The 13,984-nt window shown below is 38.7% G+C and overlaps 1 protein-coding gene across 4 annotated transcripts in view; it reads left to right on the top strand.

Moving 5' to 3' along the window:
• The window catches only part of HELQ (helicase, POLQ like), a 48,609-nt gene that overhangs the window by 25,739 nt on the left and 8,886 nt on the right, over positions 1-13,984 (top strand). For all 4 annotated transcript variants that reach the window (XM_088836441.1, XM_055434228.2, XM_088836442.1 and 1 more), the window contains 3 exons: positions 2,981-3,203; positions 4,372-4,529; positions 6,089-6,187. In XM_088836441.1, coding sequence (XP_088692567.1) covers positions 2,981-3,203; positions 4,372-4,529; positions 6,089-6,187 — 480 coding nt within the window. The remainder of the gene's footprint in view (positions 1-2,980; positions 3,204-4,371; positions 4,530-6,088; positions 6,188-13,984) is intronic.

Below are 13,984 nucleotides of genomic sequence, written 5' to 3'. Positions count from 1 at the left end.
GCTCAACAGTTTCAGTTAAATTCTGTGTTAACAACTGAAGTACAGCAGCAAGAAGACCAGGCAGAGTCATCTCAGATTAGCCAGTAGCAACAGTTGCTCCAAACCTGCCCTTAAGAGGCTCCTGGGCCCCGTGCTGAGAAGAACAGGCCATCAGGGTTCTTCCTGCATGTTGGGGTAGGGCTTCACCACAGGGCCCTAGTTGTGGGAGTGAAGTGAAATGAAGTCACTCAGTTGTGTCCGACTCTTTGCGACCCCATGGACTGTAGCCTACTCGGCTCCTCAGTCCATGGGATTTTCCAGGCAAGAGTACTGGAGTGGGTTGCCATTTCCTTTTCCAGAGGATCTTCTCAACCCAGGGATCGAACCTGGGTCTCCTGCACTGCAGGCAGACGTCTGAGCCACCAGGGAAGCCCTAGTTGTGGAAGGAGGCTGGAATTACAGACAGGGTGGAGAGGCCGAAAAATCTTTGAAGTTAGAATTGAAGGAGAAGTCAAGTCCTCCAGACAGAAACAACCAGTGGGGTAGGGGTGAGAGGCAAGAAGGGCAGTGTGAGGTCAAGAGGCAGGAGGGTGGAGATGGGTATCCTTGGGGACACTGGGTTTTGGTGGAAGAGATGAAAACTCCAGGAATTAGAACATAGCACTTGTTGCGGCCTGGGACACAGGGAGGGAGCCTCCAGTGATGATTTCTCACGACTATGTTTCAGACACCCTGCTAGACACTTGATATGTTTTATCTCTGATCTTTGTATGCCTCTGAATGAAATAATATAGTTCTGCTTTCACAAAAAAAGAATCCGAGGCAAAAAGAGGTCACGTAGGCTGCTTGCATACTCTTTTCCAGGCTGCTGAAGTCCTGCCTATATCCCTACGATGGTCGCCCAGCTGGTCTCCTGGCATCAACTCTGCCCTGCCTTCCCATACCCCCTCCATATTATTCTTCAATAGATCGATCTTCTCCAAATATAAATCCTTTTCTGCCTAAAATTTGTTAGTGGTTGTTTCCCACTGCTATTCGGGTTTAGTCCAGATCCCTTATCATGGTCTTGTTTAGTCGCTGAGTCATGTCCGACTCCTTTGCAACTCCATGGACTGTAGCCCACCAGGCTCCTCTATCCATGGAATTCTCCAGGCAAGAATACTGGAGTGGGTTGCCATTTCCTTTTCCAGGTGATCTTCCCAACGCAGGGATTGTATCCGCATCTCCTGCGTCGGCAGGCAGATTCTTTACTGCTGAGCCACCTGGGGAGCCCTTATCACGAAGCATGGTGTGCTGCAGTCCAGGGGGTCGCAAAGAGTCAGACATGACTAAGCAACTGAACAACAGCAGCAGCACTGTGTAGATTTGGCCTCTGCCTCTCTCTGCATCCTTATCATCTCTCAACACGCTCGTATACTCTGCACTCCAGACACACTGTCCTGGTTTCATTGCATATTCTGTGCCCTTCCTACCGCAGTGGTCTGCAAGCCTGGGACCCGTTCATCTCGGCTCTCCGTCCCGTTTCACCCTCCCCCACTCCTGCTCCACTGTCAGACTTTGACTTCACCACCACTTCCTTGGGGAAGCCTTCCTTTACCACCGAGCACAGTCAGTCTCTCAGATGCTATTTATAGAAACACGCTTCTTTAGTAGCACCCATCAGTTGGTAGTTGTATTCTTGTTAGTGACTTTCTTTGGCTGATAACTTTACCCCCCCGGAATGAATTCCTGGGACTGGTCCACGTTTATTCTCCTGTATCACCAAATCCCAGTGACTAGCATAGTGCCTGGCTTGTGGTTGGCACTCAGTAAATACTTGAATTATGGTCTGGCTTTGGAGTTGGTCATGGCTGAACTTGCAGGTTGGGGCAGCAGTGGAGAACCCAGCTTTGAGAAGCCAGAGAGAGAAGCTATCCCAGTGGGTTAAAATCACTATGTCTAAAAGTTCTTGCAGAGGGATACAAAGATAATGTGATGGTAGCTAGAAGGATCAAGTAAAGGGGTTTGTTTGTTTACCCCCAGTGTTAACCGTACTCAGTTAAAAAACAATGTAGAAACTAAGTATGTTGATAATCTGTAAACTGAGTATCAGTTCTTGAATATCTTAAAAGTGCAGTTTTAGTCTGAATGAATATTATGTTAAGGATGGACTTTTATTTAAAGGAGATAAAGCATTAGGAAATGTCCCTGCTCCATAATATTTTTTGTTATCCTTTATATTGGTTTACTGTGAAATTGCTACTTAAGTTTTCCCACTGAAATATCATCGGAATTGAAACAGAGAGAAATATTGATTGACTATATTTTAGTATAACATGCTGATTTCATTGAAATTGGCTCATGTAAGTTTTGCACACTCAGAGTCAGCTCTATGTCTGAATACCACCATTGTTGTTATAAGTTTTAAACATGAGTTGGGGGGACAAAAATGGAAGCAAAAGAACAAGGAAAGGAGATGGGGATAAGAGAGATAAAAAGAGGTAGAAAACTGCTGTTTATTTTCAGGTAAAATGTCAGGGAGAGTATTGCCAGATCCTGCTTTAGTGGAGACTTTCACTTGTGTTTCCATATGTGTTTTTTTAATACAATTTTTAAAGCTAAAGAATATTTTCACATGTGGCTGGAAGGGGGCGGAGGGAGGATTTCTGAAGGAGGCCGAGTGGGAGTTAGTGATAACTGGTGGGGAGTGAGCAGAGGGCACAGCTTTGGAGATACTGTGAAAAATTACTCAAAAACCTAAGGAGTTTTTGAATCAGAAATGTATAGATGTCTTCACTAAGAGTATAAATATGATAACTATATTCTCCCTTCCATTGTTTTTTCTTGTCATTTTAAAATATTATTATAAAAGTACCTTTATGCAACTATATAGATTTTATATTGATTTTTTATTTGAATAGCTTTGAGGTATGGAAATGAGTCCTCATGTTGATGAATTATTCACTCAAAATGATGCCTTGAATTAGAGAAGCTGCTCTAATGGTATCCTGAATTGTTTCAGATTGCAACAAACCTGGATGACATATATCGTTTTATGAGTGGTACATTTTTTGGAGTTCAGCAAAAGGTTTTGTTGAAAGAAAAAAGTCTCTGGGAAATAACTGTGGAATCACTTAGATACTTGACAGAAAAAGGACTTCTACAAAAAGATACTATATATGGATCTGAAGAAGAGTTCCAAAATAATTTTCATATCACAAAGTTGGGACGAGCTTCTTTTAAGGGTAAGAGCTTACCTGAATCTGACTATTAATCTGAGGAAATGCATTGGAAAAAATAGACATTTTCTGTAACTCTAAATTAGATTTGTAATTTCATGTTAATAATAATAATAATCTTATCTTACAAACTGTCAGACTACTTCAGTTTTTAAAAGTTGAGGGGCACTCTTTCTGCCCCCTTCTGATGTCTATGTCAGAAGCTTTCTCTATCTCCTTTATCCTTTAGTAAAACTTTATAAAAAATAATAAAAATAAATAAATAAAAGTTGAAAAATGTTTTGAATTGCAAGTAATTGAGACTACTGTAGAAATACATGGAGGAAAAGATGGTCCTCCCCCCCCTTAATATCCTACCAAGAATAGCAATAGCAATTTCTAGACATTTTCTGTAAATTTCATAACAATTTGGTACATATTCTTCCAAATATTTTGTGTATGTATATTTATGTTTGTGTTACATGTATGCATGCATATGTATATATGTACTATATATATTTATACATATAACACCCACACATGCACACACATACATATTGAATAGTATAAGTATTTGGAGGCAGCTTGCTTTTCTCACTTATAAAATATCATGAGCATCTTCACACATCAGTCCCTTTAAATCTACCTCATTTTTCTTTTAGTACAATAGTCATCCAAGCTATGGATACCGTAATGTATTTAACCACTTCCCTATTGATGGAGATTTACACTGTTTCTGATTTTTCTCTGTTATGAACAAGGGCATCTCTGTTCATGTATTTTGGGATATGTGTGGAAATGTTTCTTTAGGTTAGATTCCCAAGAATAGATTAATTAGGTCAGAAGGTATGTATTTATTAAATGTTGATGGGTACTATAATATCAAAATGACCTCCTAGGTTTTGTGCTAAGTTATATAGTAAGAAATTGTAAAGAATTTTTTTTTTAATTTATTTGGCTGCGAGGGATCTTTAGTTGTGGCACTTGAACTCTTATTTGTGGCATGTAGGATCTATCCCTGACCAGGGGTAGAACCTTGGCCCCCTGTACTGGTAGTGTGGCGACTTAGCCACTGAACCACCGGGGAAGTCCCTCAAGACTTTTGCTATGTTTAGGTAAACCAGACTTTCTTTAAAATCACCTCTTTCCTCCTTTGGTGATTATGAAAAATGAACTCTTTGTGTCTTTCTTTTAGGAACTATAGATTTGGCTTATTGTGACATTCTTTACAGAGACCTGAAGAAAGGTCTTGAGGGACTTATGCTCGAAAGCCTTCTTCATCTAATCTACTTAACAACTCCCTATGATATGGCTTCTCAGTGTGACCCTGATTGGATGATATACTTCAGGCAGGTGAGAAGATAAGATTCTGCAGTACAGGCTAAAATAATTAATCACAATATGATTTTTATCATGTGATTATTCATTTTTTTTGCTATGAAAATATATTTGAAATTGGGCCTTTTGAAAGATGAAGGGCCCAAGTTCAAGTATATTTTCATAGCCAGAAAAAAGACTCAGATGATAAAGAATCTGTCTGCAATGCAGGAAACCTGGGTTCGATCCCTGGCTCGGGAAGATCTCCCGGAGAAGGGGAATGGCAACCCAGTCCAGTATTCTTGCCTCGAGAATTCCATGGATGGAGAAGCCTGGTGGGTTAGTCCATGGGAACTGCAAAGAGTCAGACATGACTGAGCGACTAATATTTTTTATGGCAAGAGCATTTTTTGTTTGTTTGTTTTACTTAAATATTTTCTGTTAAATGTAAGCATGTTCGTTGTTGAAAATATAAAGAAAGATGCAGAAGAGAAAAAAGGACCATGTCTGGTCCCCATCCCCTCAAGGTGGTTACTCTTGCGATGTGGTGACCACTACGTTTTCTAATGCCTGAAATGTAAAGAAAACCATTGCTGGTGGTTGAGAGTTTAATAAAATGAAAGCTGTATCAGAGTCACACACGGTGTCACGTCCTGTCACACGAAACCTAGTGATGCTGATACCTGAGAAGAAATAATCATCTTTATCGCCAGTAGCAAGGTGGAGCTGGCTGTACCTGTTACAAAAGCAAGTGGTAGAGTACAGTCTACTATGATTTTACTGTGAACAGGCAGAGGCAGTATACAGGTCTTCCCAGATGGCATAATGAAGTGAAGTCGCTCAGTCGTGTCCAACTCTTTGCGACCCCATGGACTGTAGCCTACCAGGCTCTTCCATCCATGGGATTTTTCAGACAAGAGTATTGGAGTGGGTTGCCATTTCCTTCTCCAGGGAATCTTACCAACCCAGGGATTGAACCTGGGTCTCCCGCATTGTAGACAGACGCTTTACCATCTGAGCCCGCATAGTGGTAAAGAATCTACCTGCCAATGCAGGAGATGCAGGTTTGATCCCTGGGTTGGAAAGATCCCCTGGAGCAGGAAATGGCAACCCATTCCAGTATCCTTGCTTGGAGAATCCCATGGACAGAGGAGCCTGGCAGGTTACAGTCCATGAGTTGGTCATGACTGAGCACAAGCACACGAACACATGTATATAAACAGTGCAATTACTTCCAAAAGCTTTCCCTCCTCTCCCTCCCCACAGACATCTCCCGTATGAAACATGAACACAGTCCATGAAAATCATAGACCATGGTTACATATTTGTGGCCATGTCTTTAAATTCATTCTACTCAAGTTTGTTATATTTTGATAATAATACATTAAAAGTATTGCAAGCTTGTAATTAAAATACTTGTAAGTAAATACTTGTGTTATTTGTATTACTTGTAATGCAATACTTGTAAGTGAAATGTGTGTTATTTTTTCATAGCTTTTATAATAATGAAAATGTGATATGACTACTAGATTTGGTTAATGGCAGACTTTTTAAAGTTACAATTTAATTTTTCTCTATATTCTTTTTCTGTGTAGTTTAACCAACTCAGTCCAGCAGAACAAAATGTCGCTGCTCTGGTTGGAGTCTCTGAGAACTTTATTGGGAAGAAAGCATCAGGTCAAGCTATTAGGAAGGTACGTACAATAATCTTTTTTTTTTTTCTTTCCTAAATAGCCAAGTTCACGTAACAAAAATTAATGCTGTCATCTCATCTCCTTTGTTGGTTTGATCATTGTGGTTCACTTTTTTTGTCTTTAATATAATTCCCACTTTACTATTCAAAACATCTGCAAACCAGAAATTTAGGTATTTTTTTAAAATAATGTTATTTCTGCGTGGTTGTGATGGACCTTTTTTGTGTACCTTTGTATTTCTAAAATAGTCATGCACATCTAAGGCTCTTAGCATAGGAAAAGGTAAACCTTATTAATCTATTTTTCTTAGGCTACTTATTATGGTTTAAATTATAACGATTCTAAAATATTTTCACAATGTTATAGAAAAGAATCTTGAAATAAGTTCAGCTCATGGGAAAAAAGTTTTCTAGAAACTTTTTCTTAAGCATCCACCTGGCATCAGGAATTCTAACATAAGATGAGTTTTTGGATTTTGTTTCTGTTGGTGCATTTCGTTGTCCCAAAGAACTACCAATGTACTTGAAGTACAGAAAGCATTTTAGAAGGTTAAAGCAGAGAAGCCAAGTAATCTTGTGTGATATCTTATATTTTTGTCTTTTAAAGTTAAGTCAACAAACAAGAATCAAGTGCTGAATGTGCCACTAACTGTACAAGAAGTGAAAATAATTCTTTAGCAAACACACATTCATTTCCTTAGTTAACATAATTTTCTACCTCATAATAATTGCACTTTTTTTTTCAGTTTTCATTTTCTTTGGTAATCTAATCTTCATTGAAGCCTAATTATCTTGCCTACCATTTCCCTGTATATCTTTTAAATGTATATAGATATTACTTTTTCATTTTGGAAAATGGAAAATGTTTTACTTACATTGAATTAAATGGTGTAGCTGTCCCCTGTATTGAGGTATAAAAGTATAAATGCATGGTACTTCAGTATTCCTGTTGTCAATATTTAGATTGAGTCTTTTACCTCAGAAGTGACTATTGTTTAGACCTTCAGAATGTTGAATAAAAATATTTCTTAAAACAAACCTTTTTTTAATATAAATGTATTTATTTTAATTGGAGGATAATTACTTTACAATATTGTATTGGTTTTGCATACATCAACATGAATCTGCCCCAGGTGTACATGTGTTCCCTATCCTGAACCTCCCTCCCACATCCCTCCCCATCCCATCCCTCTGGGTCATCCCAGTGCACCAGCTCCGAGTCTCCTGTATCATGTGTCAAACCTGGACTGGCAATTCATTTCACATATGATAATATACATGTTTAAATGCCATTCTCCCAAATCATCCCACCCTCGCCCTCTCCCAGAGAGTACAAAAGACTGTTCTGTACATCTGTGTCTCTTCTGCTGTCTCACATAGAGGGTTATCGTTACCATCTTTCTAAATTCCATATATATGCGTTAGTATACCGTATTGGTGTTTTTCTTTCTGGCTTACTTCACTCTGTATAATAGGCTCCAGTTTCATCCATCTCATTAGAACTGATTCAAATGCATTCTTTTTAATGGCTGAGTAATACTCCATTGTGTATATGTACCACAGCTTTCTTACCCATTCGTCTGCTGATGGACATCTAGGTTGCTTCCATGTCCTGGCTATTATAAACAGTGCTGCGATGAACATTGGGGTACACGTGTCTCTTTCAATTCTGGTTTCCTCAGTGTGTATGCCCATGAGTGGGATTGCTGGGTTGTATGGTAGTTCTATTTCCAGTATTTTAAGGAATCTCCACACTGTTCTCCATAGTGGCTGTACTAGTTTGCATTCCCACCAACAGTGTAAGAGGGGTCCCTTTTCTCCACACCCTCTCCAGCATTTATTGTTTATAGACTTTTGGATAGCAGCCATTCTGACTGGCGTGAAATGGTACCTCATTGTGGTTTTGATTTGAATTTCTCTGATAATGAGTGATGATGAGCATCTTTTCATGTGTTTGTTAGCCATCTGTATGTCTTCTTTGGAGAAATGTCTGTTTAGTTCTTAGGCCCATGTTTTGATTGGGTCGTTTATTTTTCTGGAATTGAGCTGCAGGAGTTGCTTGTATATTTTTGAGATTAATTCTTTGTCAGTTGCTTCATTTGCTATTATTTTCTTCCATTCTGAAAGCTGTCTTTTTGCCTTGCTTATAGTTTCCTTTGTTGTGAAGAAGCTTTTAATTTTAATTAGGTCCCATGTGTTTATTTTTGCTTTTATTTCCAACATTCTGGGAGGTGGGTCATAGCGCAACCTGATGTGATTTATGTCGGAGAGTGTTTTGCCTGTGTTCTCCTCTAGGAATTTTATAGTTTCTGGTCTTACGTTTAGATCTTTAATCCATTTTGAGTTTATTTTTGTGTATGGTGTTAGAAAGTGTTCTACTTTCATTCTTTTACAAGTGGTTGACTAGTTTTCCCTGTACCACTTGTTAAAGAGATTGTCTTTTCTCCATTGTATATTCTTGCCTCCTTTGTCAAAGATAAGGTGTCCATAGGTACGTGGATTTATCTCTGGGCTTTCTATTTTATGCCATTGATCTGTATTTCTATCTTTGTGCCACCACGATACTGTCTTGATGACTGTGGCTTTGTAGTAGAGCCTGAAGTCCGGCATGTTGATTCCTCCAGTTCCATTCTTCTTTCTCAAGATTGCTTTGGCCATTCGAGGTTTTTTGTATTTCCATACAAATTGTGAAATTATTTGTTCTAGTTCTGTGAAAAATACCATTGGTAGCTTGATAGGGATTGCATTGAATCTATAGATTACTTTGGGTAGTATACTCATTTTCACTGTATTGATTCTTCCAATCCAGGAACATGGTATATTTCTCCATCTATTAGTGTCCTCTTTGATTTCTTTCACCAGTGTTTTATAGTTTTCTATATATAGGTCTTCTGGTTCTTTAGGTAGATATATTCCTAAGTATTTTATTCTTTTTGTTGCAATGGTGAATAGAATTGTTTTCTTAATTTCTCTTTCTATTTTCTCATTACTAGTGTATAGGAATGCAAGGGATTTCTGTGTGTTGACTTTATATCCTGCAACTTTATTATATTCATTGATTAGCTCTAGTAATTTTCTGGTGGAGTCTTTAGGGTTTTCTATGTAGAGGATCATGTCATCTGCAAACAGTGAGAGTTTTACTTCTTTTCCAATTTGGATTCCTTTTATTTCTTTTTCTGCTCTGATTGCTATAGCCAAAACTTCCAAAACTATGTTGAATAGTAGTGGTGAGAGTAGGCACCCTTGTCTTGTTCCTGTCTTTAAGGGAAATGCTTTCAATTTTTCACCATTGAGGATAATGTTTGTTGTGGGTTTGTCATATAGCTTTTATTATGTTGAGGTATGTTCCTTCTATTCCTGCTTTCTGGAGGGTTTTTATCATAAATGGATGTTGAATTTTGTCAAAGGCTTTCTCTGCATCTATTGAGATAATGATATTTCTTTTATGTTCCAGTTTGTTAATGTGTTGTATTACATTGATTGATTTGCATATATTGAAGAATCTTTGCATCCCTGGGATAAAGCCCACTTGGTCATGATGTATGATCTTTTTAATGTGTTGTTGGATTCTGATTGCTAGAATTTTGTTAAGGATTTTTGCATCTATGTTCATCAGTGATATTGGCCTATAGTTTTCTTTTTTTGTGGGATCTTTACCAGGTTTTGGTATTAGGGTGATGGTGGCCTCTTAGAATGAGTTTGGAAGTTTACCTTCCTCTTCAATTTTCTCGAAGAGTTTGAGTAGGATAGGTGTTAGCTCGTCTCAAAATTTTTGGTAGAATTCAACTGTGAAGCCTTCTGGACCTGGGCTTTTGTTTGCTGTAATTGATTACAATTTCGATTTCCGTGCTTGTGATGGGTCTGTTAAGAGTTTCTATTTCTTCCTGGTTCGGTTTTGGAAAGTTGTACTTTTCTAAGAATTTGTCCATTTCTTCCAAGTTGTCCATTTTATTGGCATATAATTGTTGATAGTAGTCTCTTATGATCCTTTGTATTTCTGTGTTGTCTGTTGTGATCTCTCCATTTTCATTTCTAATTTAATTGATTTGATTTTTCTCCCTTTGTTTCCTGATGAGTCTGGCTAATAGTTTGTCAATTTTATTTACCCTCTCAAAGAACCAGCTTTTGGAATTGTTGATTTTTGCTATGGTCTCTTTTGTTTCTTTTGCATTTATTTGTGCCCTAATTTTGAAGATTTCTTTCCTTCTACTAACCCTGGGGTTCTTCATTTCTTCCTTTTCTATTTGCTTTAGGTGTAGAGTTAGGTTATTTAATTGACTTTTTTCTTGTTGCTTGACGTATGCCTGTATTGCTATGAACCTTCCCTTTAGCACTGCTTTTACAGTGTCCCGTAAGTTTTGGGTTGTTGTGTTTTCATTTTCATTCGTTTCTATGCATATTTTGATTTCTTTTTTGATTTCCTCTATGATTTGTTGGTTATTCAGCAGCATGTTGTTCAGCCTCCATATGTTGGAATTTTTAATAGTTTTTCTCCTGTAATTGAGATCTAATCTTACTGCATTGTGGTCAGAAAAGATGCTTGGAATGATTTCAATATTTTTGAATTTACCAAGGCTAGATTTATGGCCCAGGATGTGATCTATCCTGGAAAAGGTTCGTGTGCGCTTGAGAAAAAGGTGAAATTCATTGTTTTGGGGTGAAGTGTCCTGTAGATATCAATTAGGTCTAACTGGTCCATTGTATCGTTTAAAGTTTGTGTTTCCTTGTTAATTTTCTGTTTAGTTGATCTATCCATAGGTGTGATTGGGGTATTAAAATCTCCCACTATTATTGTGTTATTGTTAATTTCCCCTTTCATACTTGTTAGCAATTGTCTTACATATTGCGGTGTTCCTATGTTGGGTGCATATATATTTATAATTGTTGTATCTTCTTCTTGGATTGATCCTTTGATCATTATGTAGTGTCCTTCTTTGTCTCTTTTCACGACCTTTGTTTTAAAGTCTGTCTTATCTGATATGAGTACTGCTACTCCTGCTTTCTTTTGGTCTCTATTTGCATGGAATATCTTTTTCCAGCCCTTCACTTTCAGTCTGTATGTGTCCCTCGTTTTGAGGTGGGTCTCTTGTAGACAGCATATATGGGGGTCTTGTTTTTGTATCCATTCAGCCAACCTTTGTCTTTTGGTTGGGGCAGTCAACCCATTTACGTTTAAGGTAATTATTGATAAGCATGATCCTGTTGTCATTTACTTTATTGTTTTGGGTTCGAGTTTATACGCCCATTCTGTGTTTCCTGTCTAGAGTAGATCCTTTAGCATTTGTTGGAGAGCTGGTTTGGTGGTGCTGAATTCTTTCAGCTTTTGCTTGTCTGTAAAGCTTTTGATTTCTCCTTCTTATTTGAATGAGATCCTTGTTGGGTACAGTAATCTGGGCTGTAGGTTATTTTCTTTCATCACTTTAAGTATGCCCTGCCATTCCCTCCTGGCCTGAAGAGTTTCTATTGAAAGATCAGCTGTTATCCTTATGGGAATCCCCTTGTGTGTTATTTGTTGTTTTTCCCTTGCTGCTTTTAATATTTGTTCTTTGTGTTTGATCTTTGTTAATTTGATTAATATGTGTCTTGGGGTATTTTGCCTTGGGTTTATCCTGTTTGGGACTCTCTGGGTTTCTTGGACTTGGGTGATTATTTCCTTCCCCATTTTAGGGAAGTTTTCAACTATTATCTCCTCAAGTATTCTCTCATGGTCTTTCTTTTTGTCTTCTTCTTCTGGGACTCCTATGATTCGAATGTTGGGGCGTTTAACATTGTCCCAGAGGTCTCTGAGATTGTCCTCATTTCTTTTAATTCGTTTTTCTTCTTCCCCCTCAGTTTCATTTATTTCTACCATTGTATCTTCTACCTCACTTGTCGTATCTTCTGCCTCCATTATTCTACTGTTGGTTCCCTCCAGAGTGTTTTTTATCTCATTTCTTGCATTATCCATTATATATTGACTCTTTTTATTTCTTCTAGGTCCTTGTTAAACCTTTCTTACATCTTCTCAATCCTTGTCTCCAGGCTATTTATCTGTAACTCCATTTTGTTTTCAAGATTTTGCATCATTTTCACTATTATTATTCAGAATTGTTTATCAGGTAGATTCCCTATCTCTTCCTCTTTTGTTTGGGTTGGTGGCCATTTATCCTGTTCCTTTACCTGCTGGGTATTTCTCTGCCTCTTCATCTTGCATATATTTCTGTGTTTGGGATGGCCTTTCCGTATTCTGGCATTTTGTGGACTTCTCTTTATTGTCAATGTTCCTCGCTGTGGGTGGGGTTGGACCGGTGGCTTGTCAAGGTTTCCTGGTTAGGGAAGCTTGTATCGGTGTTCTGGTGGGTGGAGCCAGATTTCTTCTCTCTGGAGTGCAATGAAGTGTCCAGTAATGAGTTATGAGATGTCTGTGGATTTGGAGTGACTTTGGGCAGCCTGTTTATTGAAGCTCAGAGCTATGTTCCTGTGTTGCTGGAGAATTTGCATGGTATGTCTTTGTCTGGAGCTTGTTGGCCCTTGGGTGGTGCTTGGTTTCAGTGTAGGCATGGAGGCGTTTGATGAGCTCCTATTGATTAATGTTCCCTGGAGTCAGGAGTTCTCTGGTGTTCTCAGGATTTGGACTTAAGCTCTGGTTTTCAGTCTTATTCTTGCAGTAGTCTCAAGACTTCTCCATCTATACAGCACCATTGATAAAACATCTAAGTTAAAGAGGAAAAGTTTCTCCGCAGTGAGGGACACCCAGAGAGGTTCACAGAATTACACAGAGAAGAGAAGAGGGAGGAGGGAGACAGAGGCAGCCAGGATGAGATGAGGGGGAATCAAAAGGGGCGAGAGCCAGCTAGCCAGTAATCATTTCCCTGTGTGCTCTCCACAGTCTGGACCCCTCAGAGATGTTCACGGAGTTACACAGAGAAAGACGAGGGAGGAGGGAGACAGAGGCGGCCAGGAGGAAAAGTGGGGGAATCAAAAGGAGACAGATCCAGTCAGTAATCAGTTCCCTAAGTGTTCTCCACAGTCCGGAACACGCAAAGAGATTCACAGAGTTGGGTGGTGAAGAGAAGTGGGAGGGGGGAGACAGAGGTGACCTGGTGGAGAAAAAGGAGAGTCCAAAGCGGGAGAGAGCAATCAGGCCAGTGATCTCGCTCCCAAGTAAAAATGGGTACTGAGGATTGGGTTCTTAAAGGTACAAAATTGACAACAAATATTAAAAAACAAAGATTAAAAATCTAGAGTAGAGGTTGTATTTTCAAAAATACAGTATTGAAGATAAAAAAGTCACAAAAATTATGAAATACATATTATGAAGTTTGCTTTAAAAAATAAGGTCTTTTTTTTGCAAAGTAATAGTAGGTTATAAAAATGAAAATTAAAGGAGTAAGAGAGGACTTAAAATTTTTTTTAATTAAAGAATGATAATAGTAAAAATATTTCTCTGGTGGTGTGGTGGACAGTGTGGGGTCAGTTCATTTTCAGATAGTTCCTTGATCCGGCTTATACTTCTCAAGATCTGTAGGCCCCTTCCTATGTAGTCGATGCTAACTACTGGGTTTTAATCTATTGCACCTGTCACTTCCAAGGAGGTTCCCTCTGTTTTAGCTTCTTCTGTTTGCTGGTCTCTTCAGTGTCTAATTTCCACCCTGACACAAGGGGGTGGTGGTGGACACTTTTTTAGGCTCACTTGTTCAGTCGTGCTGTGGGGAGGGAGGAACACTGCAAGCAAATAACATTGGCGTGTGCTTACAGTGTTTCGGCCACTCTGGGTTTGCCCCCACTCATGGCGTATGTGCTGTCCCACTCTACACTG

This window comes from Moschus berezovskii, chromosome 5 (assembly GCF_049115385.1).
Source record: "Moschus berezovskii isolate FMDL1 chromosome 5, NW_MosBer_1.0, whole genome shotgun sequence".
NCBI classification, from domain to species: Eukaryota; Metazoa; Chordata; class Mammalia; order Artiodactyla; family Moschidae; genus Moschus; species Moschus berezovskii.
The sequence above is the reverse complement of the archived record's forward strand: the minus strand, read 5'-3'. Positions and strand labels throughout refer to the sequence as shown.